At 36.8% G+C, this 17,546-nt stretch overlaps 1 protein-coding gene across 2 annotated transcripts in view; it reads left to right on the top strand.

Annotated features, from left to right (window-relative positions):
• Positions 1-17,546, top strand: part of dscamb (Down syndrome cell adhesion molecule b) — a 226,346-nt gene that overhangs the window by 45,542 nt on the left and 163,258 nt on the right. For both annotated transcript variants that reach the window (XM_048160359.1, XM_048160358.1), the window contains exons 2-3: positions 12,512-12,829; positions 16,009-16,155. In XM_048160359.1, the coding sequence (XP_048016316.1) occupies positions 16,053-16,155 (103 nt within the window). In that variant the 5' untranslated portion in view covers positions 12,512-12,829; positions 16,009-16,052. The remainder of the gene's footprint in view (positions 1-12,511; positions 12,830-16,008; positions 16,156-17,546) is intronic.

The raw sequence follows: 17,546 nt of genomic DNA on the forward strand, positions 1-17,546 counted from the left end.
TATGGAAGGCACGCTACAATGTTCCGTTTATTCATCAACTGAAAACAGGATAGACTAATCGATTCTAGGGATTTAAGAATCAATTAAAATGAGAATCAATTAAAATCGAGAAATCAATATTTTTTACCCAGAACATTCTTAGAACATATTTTTGTTGCTAAAAAATCTGTTTTTATCAAATTAACTTTTTCATGTAACCTTAATGTAATATTTTGTCACGTTTACAAAAATGGAACTGATAAACTGATCCACTTTATTGATATTTGCATAGTATATTCTAATGTTGAACTTTATTCTTGTATATCCATGCGCTGTGCTAAACAGTACATCAAGCATTGAATGAAAAGTGTTTCTGCTGCTACATGAAAACCTCTGAAACATCTGTGTGTTTGACAAATATTACATCAAATCCACTTCATATGTGAAAAAGGACACAAACACATTGCAAGTGTCACTACAGGGAAAAGAAAGCGCCCAACTTCATGTTTCTGAAAGAGTGGCAAATCTCGCCGATAAACACCTCGAGTCTAGTTGTAAAATCTAAAGTGATGAAATGTGGCAGTAGCTAATTGTTGTAGCTTCTTGATATACAGTGCTTATTAGAATTAATTAAAATGTATTGAAGCAGTTGTGTTTGTCATCTGTTCATGCTCTAAGAAAGGCTTGAAACGGATTGGGTGTGTAACGTAGTGTGTAGGTTAAATGAATTTGATAATTGTTAATTACTTATGGAATTAAGAGATGCCAGTCAGTAGCCTTCAGCTGCAGCTCCAGAGATCCGACCTGACACGATCGTTGATAAATATTATCTCGCTGTACTCGGCTAAGTGACTTGCCATAATAGATTTAGAAGTTTTTGAATGTGGAAGTGCTTAGATTGAAATTGCCTGACTAACAGCCTCGTTCGTGCCATCAGCTGGGCAAATTCAGACATTAAAGTCAGCAGCGCTTTCGTTTTCCGATCTCAGCCTGCTGCCAAGTCGGCTCTTAACGAGCCGCTCACGTTCGCTCGTTTAAAACATGACAACGGGAATCAGAGGCGCACCGCAGGGCCACACTCGGCGCGCTTTACCCTTCGCCGACATCAGAGAGCCGATCTGTCTGCACATATCACAGGCGAGCAGACGGCAGGCCTTTTCTCGTCTGTCATGTCCTGCTTAATATTCATGAAAGCAAATTGGGAGACAGTCATTTGGCAAGTGCTGCGAGTGCTAAAGCCTGTGGGGGTTGTAGGAGAGAAGTGCATACTCACAGTGGCAAAAACCCTGTCCCGCTCACCCCTACCTTGTCCTCGGTCCGCGACGCCCGTCCCCAGCCGCTCCCTTCGGCACCTTGTCGCGTCCCATCTCCCCCCTCTGCTCCACAAACCCAAAGCCCCCCAGGCGCTGTTCTGAGTGCAGCCTTAATTACCCCAGGCCCCTGACAGAGCCTGTCATTGTGAAGCAGATATCCCACGATCCTGTCCAGGGCACACAGTGCCGTCCCTGCACTAGACCTGGCACAACCAGTAGGGTGGGAACTAGGGCTGGGCGATATGGCAAAAAAATAAATCCTCCATTTTTTTTCAGAACCGATTCATGATTTCGATTTTTTTTTTTTTTTATGTTTAACTTGTCACACCTGAAGTCATCAACAATGACTTTAAATATCTTTGCAGAAAATATACATGAAATATGAAGGCAAATGTTGTACAAACTTATCTTAAACACATCCATATACTCAGAAATAATATAAAAATGCTACATTTCTTAGCCAAAAAGTAATAGTAATGAATAACACCAGTAAAAGGCTATTATTAACAGCCAATGCTTTGTAAAAACAGAAAATAACAGCACATTTCAGCCTGTCACCATCATGCAGATATGAAATATCAAACATACAGTAGTAGTTCTTTACAGGTTTTTTTTATTGTTTGGCTGTTGCACTCGTGTCTCACGTCTTTTGCAGCGTCTCACCCATGAAACGGTGCGGTGTGAAATCGAGTCCCCCCAGGAATCGGGTCTCCTTTAGGAGACAGTCGCTGCAAAAAAGGTCACTGCAAAAAAGGTTGTGCTGTTGCAAAGTGCCGGACGAGCAGAAAATGACAATATAACGGAGAGATGTTTTGAGAGCGGTGGAGACGACGGCACTGAATAAAGCCACACATACCAGCCTCGTGTTTCTGACGCTTCCTCATAAAACGCAGTAGTCCAGCGCAGCGGCTACACAATAAGACAGCATCTGTATTGCAAACCCCTCATGTTGCGGTTGTTGTTGTTTTAGGTGTATGTCTACCAGCGCAACGTCAATGCAATAGAAACCCATGCAGATATTCTGGAAAACGAAAGAGCGACATGGACACACAAATCGGATCTGAAGAGTTGTAATACACAGTGTGGACAGTCAATAATTTTAGATCGGATTCCAATCAGATACACAAATAATCAGATTGACAGTGTGAACGTAGCCTAAATGAATCATTTTCTTTTTTTGGTTCGGACCAAAACAACCAAAGAGAACCGAACTACAAGTGTGAACACTCCCTAAGGTGGGTGCCCAATCCTGTTCCTGGAGATCTCCCTACCTGCAGAGATCAGATCCAATCCTGATTCAACACACCTGTTTGTAATTATCAAGTTCTCCTGAAGATTAACGCATTCAGTTGTGTTTGATTAGAGTTAGAGATCAACTTTGCTGGAAGGTAGATCTCCAGGAAAAGGATTGGGGAAAACAATAACACTGGAGAACCAAATTCACTAAACACCTTATTAATAAAACATACTATGTGCAGATAAACCCAGAATATTAACACAGCATGCAAAGTTTCATGTTAAGCAGTTTTCCCATAGAAAGACATTGTAAAGAAAACTTTAGCGAGTTGCGTTCATATTCTGGGCTCTTCTGCTTGCCTGTATATAGAATGCATCATCAATAATGTGTTTATTGAATTTAGTGGTGGACAGTAACCAAGTCTTTTTACTTTGTTAGAGTGGGCTACTTAAGTACATTTTTCAATTATCTGTACTTTACTCAAGTATTTTTATTTTGAGCAACTTTTACTTTTACTCCACTACATTTCATAAAACATGAAGAAATTGACATGTGCTCCGAGACGCAAAAGCAGTGTCTGATCAGTGCACAAACTGATTATTTTCAATCATCCTGTTAAATCGGTTCGCAAATCACATCAAACTGTTCATTCTCAAATTGGACTGATCGTATTGCAGCTGTTCTCGAGTCAACTGATTCAGTGATCCATTCGGAATGACTCTCCAGTGAACTGAATTTACAAGTCTGACTGAAAATTAGCCAAGAACTGGGGGATCCTCTGCGTGCGCAGGCCACCGATGGTGACACTAATGCTTCATATTAGGCATTTGAGAATGTCTTGCTGTTTTCAGTGATTGAAATACTGCGGCAGGTGCTGGATATGGATCACAAATGCTCAAAACTTGCCGTTTGGTCACATATCTTAGTTTTTATTTATTTATCTATTTTTTTTGTTTGTTTTTTTTTACTTTTGAGAGATGATCTAACTATTCGTGACTTGAAACAGATGAAAAATTGACGGGCCTGTGCTGCAGCTATATGGATGTTTTGCCCTCCAGATCTCCGCACCAGTCACATGACTGAAAACTATGAATTGCCGTGTGGAAAAAAAAAAAAAGAACTAAAGTATTATAATTGACCGTTGACAACACCAAAATATTATTCTTCACATGCGCACAGGGCGAGAAGCATTTTGATTTGGGGGGCAAATTTTGATTTTTGAGTTAGATATTTTGATGTTTTAGAATATTGTTGTCATTTGTTTTAATGAAAACTAGGTAGTAAATCAAAATCAGTTTTTGTTAATGGCAGGTTGGAATGGTGCTCGACAGTCATAGATATGTTGGTTTGTTTGTGGTGTTAGTGTTTGCCTCATCAGCATTGATCGCACCATTGCTCAGATCAAATGCATCAGTGGCCCTGAAAGCTGTTTGGGATGGCTGATTAGACAGTTGAAGATGATAAATGCTTTTGTCTGTGATTGACTGGTCACCCTAAATTTGAGTCAGAGACTAGATTTCTGCCTCTTGTGTTTTTAAATAAATGTGTAATTGTTCTTTTGTCCAACTAATGCTTCAATGATTTATATTTCATCTATATCTATAGCCAAAGTAAGCTCCAAATATAAGAGATAGAGATGTTTATAAAACATTAGTTCTCTTGAATGAATCAGACTTTCTGATGCTGTACAGAACGAACCGATTCAAATGAGCGAGGATCATTTAGGACCAACTGACTCACTAGATTAAATCAGCCTTACCAATGCTAGATATGAGAGAGAGCCATTTATGATGAACCAATTCACTTGTTACTGGAAGAAAAAGAAAAAAAACTACACAGTTTTAAAAGCTAGTGAGTGTTATATGTTATGTTATCTGAGGTGAGTGAGCGATTCAAATGAAACTGCCTACTAGAAAACATGTTTGATTTTTTTTGTGACTCTCACATCTTATCTTAAATGCTTAGTTTTTAGTTTTTAAATCTTTTTGTCAAAACATATGAGTATTCCACAAAATAAATCATCAAAGCTGGAGCAAATCATAATGTTCCTGTTTTTGTGATAGGCACAGGTATAATCAAGTGAATTTGCACACTAAGTGCACTTTTTGCGTAGTTTGTTCTTGCTGTTTAATATTAAAATAAAAAAGCAGATTGCTTTGTGTAATCCGCATAACCTGGTAAGCTCTAGTAGTAATGAAAACAACTAGCTTGTGTAAAGCGTAATTAATTTAAAGGTGTTCTATAATGCCCTTTTTTACAATATGTAATATACTCTAAGTCTCTGGTGTCCCCAGAATGTGTCTGTGAAGTTTCAGCTCAAAATACCCCACAGATCATTTATTATAGCTTGTCAAATTTGCCCCTATTTGGGTGTGAGCAAAAACATGCCATTTTTGTGTGTGTTCCTTTAAATGCAAATGAGCTGCTGCTCCCGCCCCCTTTCCAGAAGAGGGCGGAGCTTTAACAGCTCAACAACAACAAAGCTGGAGAATCTCACGCAGCCAAAATGAGGATTGTCAGTAACGGTGTTCAGCCTTACATTGTTCAAACCGGAGTCGACACTGATGGAGAGACTTTAATGAATGATAACGGTCTGTTTATTCTAAGCTCACGTGCTGCGGTTTCAAAGTGTGTACGACATATTCTTGTTGCATTTACACAGCTTTAACCAGCAGATGTCCTCAGCAAGCTATGTTTCGAGTGAATAGCTAGTGTAATCGATATGATCTAACAGTGAATTTAGCTGACAAAGTCAATATACTGGAATAAAAACAACACCTAGTCTTTTTCACTGCAACTTCAAAGGAAGAAAGACAATGTTGTTGAGACTAGTGCTTGATACCTGAGGTCATTTTATTACACTGTTTGCTAGCCTGACATAATGATCTCATCGTTAATACCATTTATTCCGAAGGGTATGACTGATTGTTTTCTATATGTCTATTTTCTTTAAAGGGGGGGTATCACACACAGTTTCTGCCAATCTCATGTTTATCTTGAGTATCTATAGAGTAATAGTGCATCCTTCATATCTACAAAAAGTCTTTAGTTTTATCATATTTATAAAAGATACATACGCTGTACTGAGTCTTTCCGAAAACAGCCGAGCGCCTGGAGGCGTGCCGTGTGAGCGGAGCTAAAGAGTGACGAGCACATGCAGCTTTTGCGTAGCGATTGTCTGCAAACTATCAATGGTCAGCTAAACAACTGTGTTTAAACACACACAATACACCATCGCATTATCCCTGGATAACTTCTGAATCACTATAATGAACATAGCGTAAAGTGAATGATGAATAATGAATTTATGAATTCACTACGTTCGTGTTGTTTACATTATATGCACTTAGGCACCTATTGCCAAAAAAACAGACATTTGAAGCAGTGGATGACCGTGACCGGGTTCATTATCGCTGTGACCGCTCCATCTTTCAGTTTCAAACAATCTGTAAATCCAGCGTGGAACTGGGCCTTATTTATAAGACCATAAGCGCAGATCATGAGGGCTCGAGCAGCCACAGAAAACACAAGATATTCTTCATTCATTTTACCCAATAAAAAAGTGATTGAAACTATCAGTTTCTATGGTTATTTTAATAACAAATATCGAGAGCGCATCAATGTAATGCGTGAGCACAAAACTCTCAGCTCCACTTAACGCTGGGTTCTTTGGGAAGCAAGGTTATCTTTCCCTCACAACCAAAAACACACTTCTTTGGTGACATTGTTGATTTCGTGAAGTCCTGTGACCTGTGCAGCGCTGCCGACGACTTCTGTAAAGCCGAACACGTTTTGATGGGCGCGCACTTCCCGGAGAAGTGCCCGTACAAGGAATTCCGACCTTTATGATGTCACACAGCCCCATACGCGAAAAAACTACCATGAAGTTTATGAGGATTTGGAAGAGTATTTTTGGCACAGAAATACTCCGTCATACGTCCAACTCGTGTTTTGAAACTTTGCCATGTTTAGCATGAAAATCCTACTCTTTAACAGTGTAAATAAGTCAGAATGCATGAAATAACATTAGACCCCCTTTAAAGTGTTCTTGAAAAGGGGGTTTGACTTGTCAAACAGTGGTGTTTTTTTCTGGACCATGGCGATTAACTTCTCCGCAATGTCGGCTGCCATTTTAAATGTGTGAGCCCTTAAATGAATGATTCTGATTGGCTGTCAGTGTTTTATAGTACAATAACTGGAAAAAAATCGTTCTGAAAGTGATCCCAACGATATTGTTCCTCTATAACGTTATCGTTATAGCTGTGGTGTGGACAGTGCTATTCTTTTATATTTATATTTTAAGAACTATATCTTTATCGTTATCTTTTTAGTTATCGTTCTTGGTGTGAACGAGCCTTTAGTTTTAAGCCTTGTCTGTGAAACCAGGCATGTAAGTGTGGAGGTTTCCATTCAGAAATTTGAGTAGATTTTGGCAACTTAAGGGAATTTGGGTTTAAACAACGAGTGGATATTCTCTTTGAAGCCTCTAGATTCTGACTGGTAGTCTTTGCCTTTGGCATAAAGCTCATCGCCTGGTGCTCTCAAAGACGATTCTTTTTAGCATGCTGTCAGTATGGCAGAAAGCTCTTAGATTCTTCAATTCATAAATCTTCTTTGTCCCTTTATCAATACACATTCAGGTGTTCTGTTCCTTAATCAGTCAGTGTAGGGCTGTGCGATATGACGATATATATCGTTACCACGAAATTAAATGTCTATCGTTAGAGATTTTGCTATATCGTATATATCGTAGTATGTAAATATATTGCACTACTGACGCTTCAGAGTGATGAAATGCATGAAGGAGAATATAAAGAGCGGGACGTGCTTGATGTTAACAGAGTTATAAGCTGAATATATCCTGAAAAGGAACTCGGTGCAGCGCTCGTGCTGACTGGCACACTGCCAAAGTGCGCGCATGAAACCTGCCTCTCTCAGAAGGCGAATTAGAGATGTGCTCGATGTTAAAGTGTATTAAAGCACAATAAGTAGGGGTGAGCGATATACTGGTAGACACGATTAGCTGGTAGAAATTTGTCAACTGATAAGAGATTTTGGACGATCGTCTCTGACGCGTGAGGTTGCTATGCTGCGCCGTCACGAAAGCTTATAGTTTGCATGAGTTTTAAAAACATTACGGTTTAAAAACAAGTGGTTTTAAACCATTTAAGTGCAATTAGCAGTGAAGGACGACTCATTTCAGCATATGCACGCGCTCTCTGAAAGAGACTGTTTCTCAGCGCCGTCAGAGAGACGCGCGACATGAAGCCGCTGCTCATAGAGCGTGTGAGGACTGAACTGAGTGCTTTTTGATGCCTAATTGGGCTTGAACGGTTAAATACACATACCTATGTGCCAAAGTGACCACGTATTTGCAAGTAAACAGAGCCATTTATGTCTTAAGTGAAGGTAGAGTTGAGAAAGGCAAGGCTCGAGTTAATGGATCGGTGCAGTCAGTCTTAAAGGGATAGCATCCAAATTTACCTGCTGTCATTATTAATGCTAATCAAACAACAAAAAAGAGAGAAAATCTCTCACTGCTTGCTTTTGTAACTATGCATTGTTTTTTTTATACCGTTGATTACTTAATACATTTTCTAGTGTTTTAAATGTTTTCATGTAGGTCTATTTCATCTGTTCTATTGTAGTTTGTCTTCTTTGCTCTTTCTTTATCACAGTTTATTTGTATTCAGTAAGATTGAGAGTTTTTTAGGCTAGTATTAATTTTATTTTGTATTTAATTATATTGAAATTAATGATAATTATGAAATTTCAATGATATGGAAAATTTTGATATCATAAAAATCTTATTTAAATCAAAAATAAATATATATTGTGATGTGTATATATCGTTATTGTGATATAAAATTACTCATATCGTGATATAAGATTTTGGTCATATCTCCCAGCCCTAAGTCAGTGATTTAGTTGAGTGAATAATTCAATGAATCTTTCATAAAGACAGTCAGGTAACCACTGCAGCAAAAGTTAATCAAAAATCAAACAGTACCTCCAAACCCGTCTGTACACATTGCAAAATAAATCAATATTTGAGCATCTCAGTTTGAGTATGCATGTGTGTACGCACAAATGTATATCTTATTGTAGTATGTGGAATAAAAATTCATGCAAGTTGTGTGCGTGTTTCTGAAATGCCCTACTAAAGTCACCTTGGCTTGTTGTTAGCCACTTTCCATCAGGTTCAGCCCACGCCTCAGGTGACATGACATTAAAGGCCTACAGGCAAAGCAAGGCCAGTGCATTAGAGTCAGCTGCCATCCCAATCACTCTCCCAGCCCAAATAAAAGGATGGGTAGATGTGTTTGATGTACAGACCTTCAGATGAGAGAGCAGTTTAATATTGAATAGAGTGCAGTTTTTCTTCCAAAGCTGTACCCAAAGAGAGAAAAACCTTGGTTAATTATGAATGCACACAGTACATTATTAAACAGTGTCACTTTTTCGTCTTTATGGTTCATCTCATGAAAAATTATGACAATTATGAATTTTTCCTCCGGGTTGTTGAGCATTAAAGTGCTATTTTCTTGTAAATTCAGATGTGTGGCAAATGAAGGGTTTGATGTGACTTCTGCTTTTGGGTATTTTATGCTTCATTTGTAAGGAAAAAACTAAGCTTTAAGAAGGCTACCTTTTCAGAGCAAACTCAACGCTCAAACTAAGATGTCGTGGATTGAAATAATATTTCATTTGTTTTGAACCATATAGGGCATAAGGTAATATCCTCAAAGGGTAGACATATAAGGGCCGGTTCACACAGAATGCATGTTTGCTGTTAAAAGTTTTTTAACTTGAGCACCGTGTTTTTAGGACTCTGCGTCATGCGCGAGACGCTGCAAAGGATGCAAGATGCGAGGGCAAACATGCCTGGAAGAGATGCGCAGTGGAATGGAAAAACACTTTTAACAATAATAATTAAAAAAAAGAACAGAAAACAGAAAACATTTTTTAAATGTGAATTTTAAAGCATGCCAAGTCCTTGTATACTCCTTGACATGCCAACGAAATGACTTGTTTGTATTCATATGGTTTAAAAAAACTTTTATACCACTTTTAAAAAATTTTTCAGCTTAGTGGTGTAACCATCAAGTAAAAAGCAATATTTTAACATATTTTATTTACACATTACAAATATTAAATACATTGAGACACCGTTTTTGTGTGTGTCCCTTTAAATGCAAATGAGCTGCTGCTCCCCGCCCCCTTTCCAGAAGAGGGCGGAGCTTTAACAGCTCAACAACAACAAAGCTGGAGAATCTCACGCAGCCAAAATGAGGATTGTCAGTAACGGTGTTCAGCCTTACATTGTTCAAACCGGAGTCGACACTGATGGAGAGACTCAGGAAGAAGTTACAACTTTTAGACGTTTCTGAACGGTTAGTGGATAAATTTATGTAGTTGCTGTGGAGTTGATTCAACTCATCCACTAGCATGTGCCGTCATGTTCATCTTTTGTGTTGAATTGACCCTCGTTTGTGAAGCAGTCCGGCGTAAATTGGCGGCATGTCAACAACACTCTACTACAACAACTCTTCCTCTTCTCTAAAGCAGCCCAACATGGCCCCGCCCCCTTTGTTGTGTGTTCTCGAGGGCGGGGTTTATGTAAATTTTAGGGTTAGTGATGTCACCAACCCAGGAAGAAGCTCATTGTAGTCCCTACCAGCCATTTGTTGTAGTCCTGAAAAAGCGATTTCTGTAAAAGAAAATATCTCCTTTGCATTGAACTTTGAGCGTCGTAACTTTGCAGATGTTGTTTATGATCAAACAGCAACATTACACACTAACTCATAATCAACAAATATTGTGAATATTAATTCATAAATATTTTATTATATCATGGGAAGATTTGTTGAATCACCACCACATTACATTACATACAACCTGAACTAGCCTGCTCAAGAATTGTATTCTTTTAATGAGACGTTTTTTCTTCAGAAATTGGAAATGACAAGAGCATCGTGACTCGACTGTCAGTCCTTTCTGCTGGTGTCCAACCTTTAATGCATCCCAGATTTGTTGGTTACTCTCTGCAGTCTGAATATCTTAATTAGGATTTATTCATTTGTAGCAGACACACATGGAGTTTAAATCTGTATTACATCAGCAGGTCTTTATTTATTTCAGCGCCGGACGCTTGTCTATTAACCGACATACCCACATGAATTCATCAAGTGCAAGTTGATTAGTGCAGAATGTGTTGAATCACTTGCGTTGGGTAGCAGAAAGTCCTCTTGGAATGAAGATCAACAATGATTGCTTTGGTTTACAACAGCGTGAGTGAGCAAATTCTTATTGCATAAAGGCCAGAATGTTTTCACGCTCTTTAATATCGGAACAAACGCTCCGCCAAGCCTCTCGCTGGCAAAACAAGACATTCTAACAGATGGTTGCTTCAGCGTGCCACTTGATGAATGATACCATATGCCTCAGATTGCCACAGTAAAGATTATCACCATTACGAGCGCCTGTTCGCGGGTTCCGTTTGTTTGCTTGTCGGTGTTTGCTCATCAAGTGTGCCAACAACTGGAGTGTAATATCTGAGCATGTGGGCGCACATGTGTTTATGAACGCACGTCTTCTTCTGCGCGCACCTTCTGCTTTGTGAGTGAAACCCGCTGATCCTCAGAAAAGGTTGAACCTGCTGCAATTTGAAACCTTGTTAGAAATTTATGAAGTGCTAAAATGTTTCGTCCCGAGGGAAAACACTGCCAGCTGTCACTGGTGAGCCATTTACTGCCAAACGGAGATTGGCGCTCAGATAGGGCCTGTGGCACGGCGTCGAAGAGATTTTCATCAAGACACACGCAAGATTTAGCAATTAGCAGGAAGTCATCCATCTTGAACTTTTCTTTGGCTGTGATTAGTGACGTGATGTCAGATTTTCTCTTCTTTGTCTTAGTGTTGACCTTTAATATATGTACTGTATGCATTTGAACTTATGTCATATATTTATTATGATATTACATCGATATTTACTGCCAATTCAATTTTTTGGAATATTTGATAACAAGGTTTCATTAGTTAACCATCGTTAATTACTTTAGTTAGCATGAACTAACAATGAACAACACTTCTACAGCATTTATTAATCTTAATTCATGTTAATTTCAACATTTACTAATACATTATTAAAATCAAATGTTGTATTTGATGACATTAGTTAATGCACTGTGAACTAACATGAACAACGACCAGATTTTTTATTAAATAACATTAACAAAGATTAATACTGTAACTAATGTATTGTTCTTTGTTAGTTAATACATTAAAGTTAACAAATGAAACCTTATTGTGAAGTGTTACCATATTTTTAGACATTTTATGCATTTTTGGCTACAGTACATTTGCTGATTTCTGTTTAACTTTTTTTGGTTAAAAATAATTATTATAATTCTTAGTAAAAATACTGTTTATAATAATAGAAATAATAATAAATTGAATCAATTATATGTAGATAAGTATTTTCAACTTACTCGATTAATTGTATCAACCATTTTATCATAATTTTGTGAGTATTTAAAAATCTAAACTGGTATAACTTATATAACTTAAATACAGTACACTGTTAACCTGGATAAGTTGAATTTACTTAAAATTTTTGAGGAAACTGGTTGCCTTAAAAATGTAAGTATTGTGAACTTAAACATTTCAGTTCATATAACTTAAAATGTTTTTACTATCAATTAATTTACAGTCATTACACTTAATAGTATATTTAAGTCCAATTTATTAATTTCCAAGTTAAATTTTTATTAATTGTTTTATTTTTTTAATTTGTTAAACTAAGAAAAAAGCAAACAAATAAAGGTGCATTCATACAATTTTCTGTTTTATTTCAAATGTTAATTTGAAAATACAAAAAAACATGAATTTTTCATGTCCTGAAAACATTTTCCCCATAAAAAAATGTTTAAAAAAACTAGTTTGCTCAGTGCTAACTCCTGTCCTGTCTTTTCCTTGACAGTTTTCGGTGAAGATCTACGTTCCAGCTTATATTTTGTCAATGCATCTCTGCAAGAGGTAGTGTTCTCCAGCACCACAGGGGCACTGGTGCCGTGTCCTGCCGCGGCCGTGCCCCCCGCCACGCTGCGCTGGTACCTCGCCACCGGGGAGGAGATCTACGATGTCCCAGGCATCCGCCATGTGCACCCCAACGGCACGCTGCAGATCTACGGCTTCCTGCCGTCCAGCTTTAGTAACCTAATCAATGACAATACGTACTACTGCACAGCGGAAAACCCATCAGGAAAGATCAGGAGCCAAGATCTACACATTAAGGCCGGTCAGTAAAAATCATAAACACACAAAAATGTCTTTTTTACTATTATAATAGCTTTATTGTTATCATTAATTTAATTCTTGATACTTATGTACAAACAAAATAATCACTAACACTTTACAATAAGGTTTCATTAGTTAACTATATTAGTCGAAAGTTGTATTTGTGAAAATCTACATTCACAAACATTGAATAATGTTGTAATTTTAACTTTTTAATTTTAATTTTTTATTTAACTAAATATATTGTTAGTTCATGTTAGTTAATAACTAATGTTAACAAATGAGACTTTATTACCTTAATTAACTTAATTAAGTGTTACCAAAAAAAAAATTGAACACCCTTTGAGTTTTGTGAAATCTCCTACAGTACAGTACATTGTTTAAAAGTGCTCATAGAGCTATGCTTCTGTGACAGCTCTGAGATAGACAGATGAAAAACACTGAAATATTAATGAATTTTTGCTTAGGTCAGTCATGTGTGGAGAAGACAATGCAGGAATTTGGGTCATTTAGTTTTTTGTACATTTCAGCCAACTGAACGAACCACACTCTTAGAATAAGGTTCAGCTGAGTTCTAAATAGAACCCTGGGGTTCTTGACTCAATTTAAAATGCCAAAAAGGTTCTAGATAAGGAGAAATGTCTTCATTGCACAATACTTTCATGTTTAATGGGTTATTTCAATGTGTTCTTGTTTACAAGCTGTTTAATTCATAACATTTCATTGAAATTAAAAATGAATTAAAACTAAATGAATTCATTCAAACTAAATCTATAAAATGATCCCATGATGGGAAGTCCTAAAAGGTTCTATATATGAAGCACATGACCTTTAAGGTTCTATTTAGCAATAGGCCCTGATTTTTTTTTCTTAAATATAAATAGCACAAATATTTACAGTAAATTGTGTCACATTTTATTTGATAGCACTTTATTTTGATGTTTTTGATGAATCAATTTACCAGTATTTTTTGAAAAGGTCCTGTTCACACATGATCTCTTTGTATATGAAAAATATGACTGCACACTCACTTGCAAACAGTTTATTCACCAGCGTTTCGGCAAAAAGCCTTTGTCAAGGTGTAATGATCTCTTACCTGCAGGGTCATAACCACCGTAGCCACTGAGGGGGACAAGTCCTCCCCAATAATTGAAAATGGCCAAAGTGCCCCCCCCAATATTTGCTATTTCTTAATGCTGCTCTTCATTATGCACCACTCCATTTGTTGATAGACAGTTTAAAAAGTTACATTTTTAGGCTGGTCCTAACAGCGCTCGTCAATGACAAAATGACGGCAAATCAGATCAAAGAAGGCGGGGCTTATTGTTCACTGAAAACGAGTGTGAACACCAGTGCGACACTTTTAGTTTTTACAGTGAAAGCGTGCATGCGTGGTAAGATATAATAAATAACATTGAAAATTTGACAACTGTTTTACGATGGATATGTTTAACAACCCACAGTAACATACAGTGATACAAACTACTCAACTTTTTAAAATGAATTTCTCCAATTTGAATTGAAAATATACTATCATTTATATGATGTTATTCATAACTGAATGTGACGAGACAAGAGACGCTTTATAAATTTTTGACATATTAGACATACAAACAAGTATGGAAGAGGATTAGGGCCAAGCAATAATAAAAATATAAAACCATCTCGAGATTAAAGTTGTTAAATTTCGAGAAAAAACTCGTTAAATTTCAAGAAAAAAGTTGAGATAAAATGTTGAGAATAAACTCATTAAATTACGAGAAAAAAGTTGTTAAATTTCAAGAAAAAAGTCGAGATAAAATGTTGAGAATAAACTTGTTAAATTTCAAGAAATAAACTCGTTAAATTTCGAGAAAAAAGTCGAGATAAAATGTTGAGAATAAACTCATTAAATTACGAGAAAAAAGTCATTAAATTACGAGAACAAATTCGTTAAATTATGAGAAAAATGTCGTTAAATTTCGAGAAAAAAGTCGAGATAAATAGTTGAGAATAAACTCATTAAATTACGAGAAAAAACTCGGTAAATTTCAAGAAAAAAGTTGAGATAAAATGTTGAAAATAAACTCATTAAATTACGAGAAAAAAACTTGTTAAATTTCGAGAAAAAGGTCGAGATAAAATGTTGAGAATAAAGTCATTAAATTACGAGAAAAAACTCGTTAAATTTCAAGAATAAAGTCGAGATAAAATGTTGAGAATAAAGTCATTAAATTACGAGAAAAAAGTCGTTAAATTACGAGAACAAATTCGTTAAATTATGAGAAAAATGACGTTAAATTTCGAGAAAAAAGTCGAGATAAAAAGTTGAGAATAAACTCATTAAATTATGAGAAAAAAGTTGTTAAATTACGAGAACAAATTCGTTAAATTACGAATTTGTTCTCATAATTTAACGACTTTTTTCTCGAAATTTAACAACTTTAATCTCGAGATGGTTTTATTTTTTTATTATTGCTTGGCCCTAATCCTCTTCCGTAAACAACAGTGAACGTGTGCATATTTTTAAATAAAATATTATTTGCGAAGAGTTTAAACGGACTGCTTCAAAGCTATAGGCTAATTAGACCTAAAAACTTCTTTTACTGTTCTTATTTCATTTTAATCCCCTTAAATCCCTTTTAATCCTTTAATTTTTAAATTTCATTAAAATAAAAATTAGGTCCCCCCTAATGTTCAAGACATGGTTACGGCCTTGTTTACCAGTAATTTACCCGTAAAGACTGTATGTGTGAAAGAGGCTGTAGTCAACAAAAAATGTGTTACAAAATAAAGTGAAACCTATTGCCTGTTTTGCACATTTACTATTGTATTTACTAATATATTCGTATATTGCTATTTATTTATTTAACAGAATATAATTAGGGTATATAGAGTATATGTTGATCCTGGAACAACATTTCAGTCAACCAATCAGATTTGATGGACAAGTTTACAGTTAATGTCAAGTTTAGGCTCACAACCAGGTTTATGTGCTTTTACACCACTGATTTTAGGGATAAATTATGGATAGGGTTAGGTTTAGGGGTTAGGAATACATTTTTGGACAGGAATGTTCTTCCAGGATCAACAAAATATGTCTAACTTGGCAAAATCAGGATGTGCATATTCTTGGAGTTAGTATTTTGAATTTGTAAGAACGACACTGAGTGAAAAACGCTTGTTTTCTCCACACCGCAGTATTCCGGGAGCCGTACACAGTGCGTGTGGCCGATCAGAGAGTCATGCGAGGGAATACGGCCGTCTTCAAGTGCATTATCCCGGCCTCAGTAGAGGAGTACGTCAGTGTTGTATCATGGGAGAAAGACACAGTCTCACTTGTCTCAGGTAGGGCACTGCTTTTGATAAACGTTTGCAAGTCAACACGAAAGGCAATGAAAACATGATTTGATCAACCCATCAATATCACTGACTTTCTTTTGCATATTTTTTTAATGTTGTGTCTCAATCTCCCATCGTTGAAACCAAAGGGCTCATTTAGTGTGTTAATATTGATCTGCCTCAGCTTTTTTTTTTTTTTTAAATAGTTGAATGCTTCACTTTATGTCTTGTTTGTTTCAACCCTTTGATTGAATGGGACCCTCTTGTTGGATTTGCCACAAATGGGAGCATTTGGAAAGTTCAAGTGTGGTTTGTTGCATGTAAAGTTGAACAAGTACATTCACTTGAAGTAATTTGGAGCCCTAAGATTCAAAGATACACCTCTCAAAGAATCTGGCCATGAACATCTTGTACCAGAGCCTTTATTGAGCTTTGAAAAATCCATTCTCTCACCAATCAATGTACATCACCACTTATGACTAGCTGATGACATTTCCATGGTAACAGTCTGGTAGTAATTGGCCGGTGTGGTTGGTGAAATATGGAATACTATGCATGATATTCCTCATACCTTTGTGAATGGTTCTGCAATTACATGGTCAGGCTCGTTTATAAAGATGAATAACTGTTTTATCTGACGTGGTCGCAGCACATGCCAATATCAAACCGTGTGCGAAATGTCAGAAGCATTAGACCAATCCAACGCTCATCCCTCGCTAAATATTTAATGAAGGAGGACCTCAGACGTGTGGCTGAAAGCTCTCTGGCATGTGAGGCTGAAGAATTGTTTACTCTTGCAGAGAAATGGGCTTTGTGACATATACAATGAGGTTTTTATGCTGGCATGTGTCTGTGCTTCATTCCTTTTTTTTAATCAAGCAGGTTTTTTGAGTAGTTGTGAATGTGGTCAGCCTAAAGGAAATAGAGTAACAATGCTTGTCGGCAAATTTGGAACATGTACTTCACAGAAGGAGAGCAACAACAAACGAATGTACCGCCCGTAATCAATCCAGCTGTAATGTCTGGGAGACTACTGGTTGTATATTTAAAGGGTTAGTTCACCCAAAAAAGAAAATTCTGTCATTAATTAATTACTCACCCTCTAAACATGCAAGACCTTCGTTCATCTTCAGAACTGAAATTAAGATATTATTGATGAAATCCGAGAGGTTTTATTTATCCCCCATGTAAAGCAACGTAATTGCCACTGTCAAGGTCCAGAAAGGTACTAAAGACATCCTTAAAATAGTCGACGGGACTGCAGTGACCTTAATGTTATGAAGCGACGAGAACAATTTTTGTACGCAAAAACAAAACAAAAATAATGACTTTGTTCAACAACATCTTCTCTTCTGTGTCATTCTCTTATGCTGTTTACGTCCAGCGCTTCCAGGTTC

The sequence above is a fragment of the Megalobrama amblycephala genome, linkage group LG16, assembly GCF_018812025.1.
Source record: "Megalobrama amblycephala isolate DHTTF-2021 linkage group LG16, ASM1881202v1, whole genome shotgun sequence".
Lineage (NCBI taxonomy): Eukaryota > Metazoa > Chordata > Actinopteri > Cypriniformes > Xenocyprididae > Megalobrama > Megalobrama amblycephala.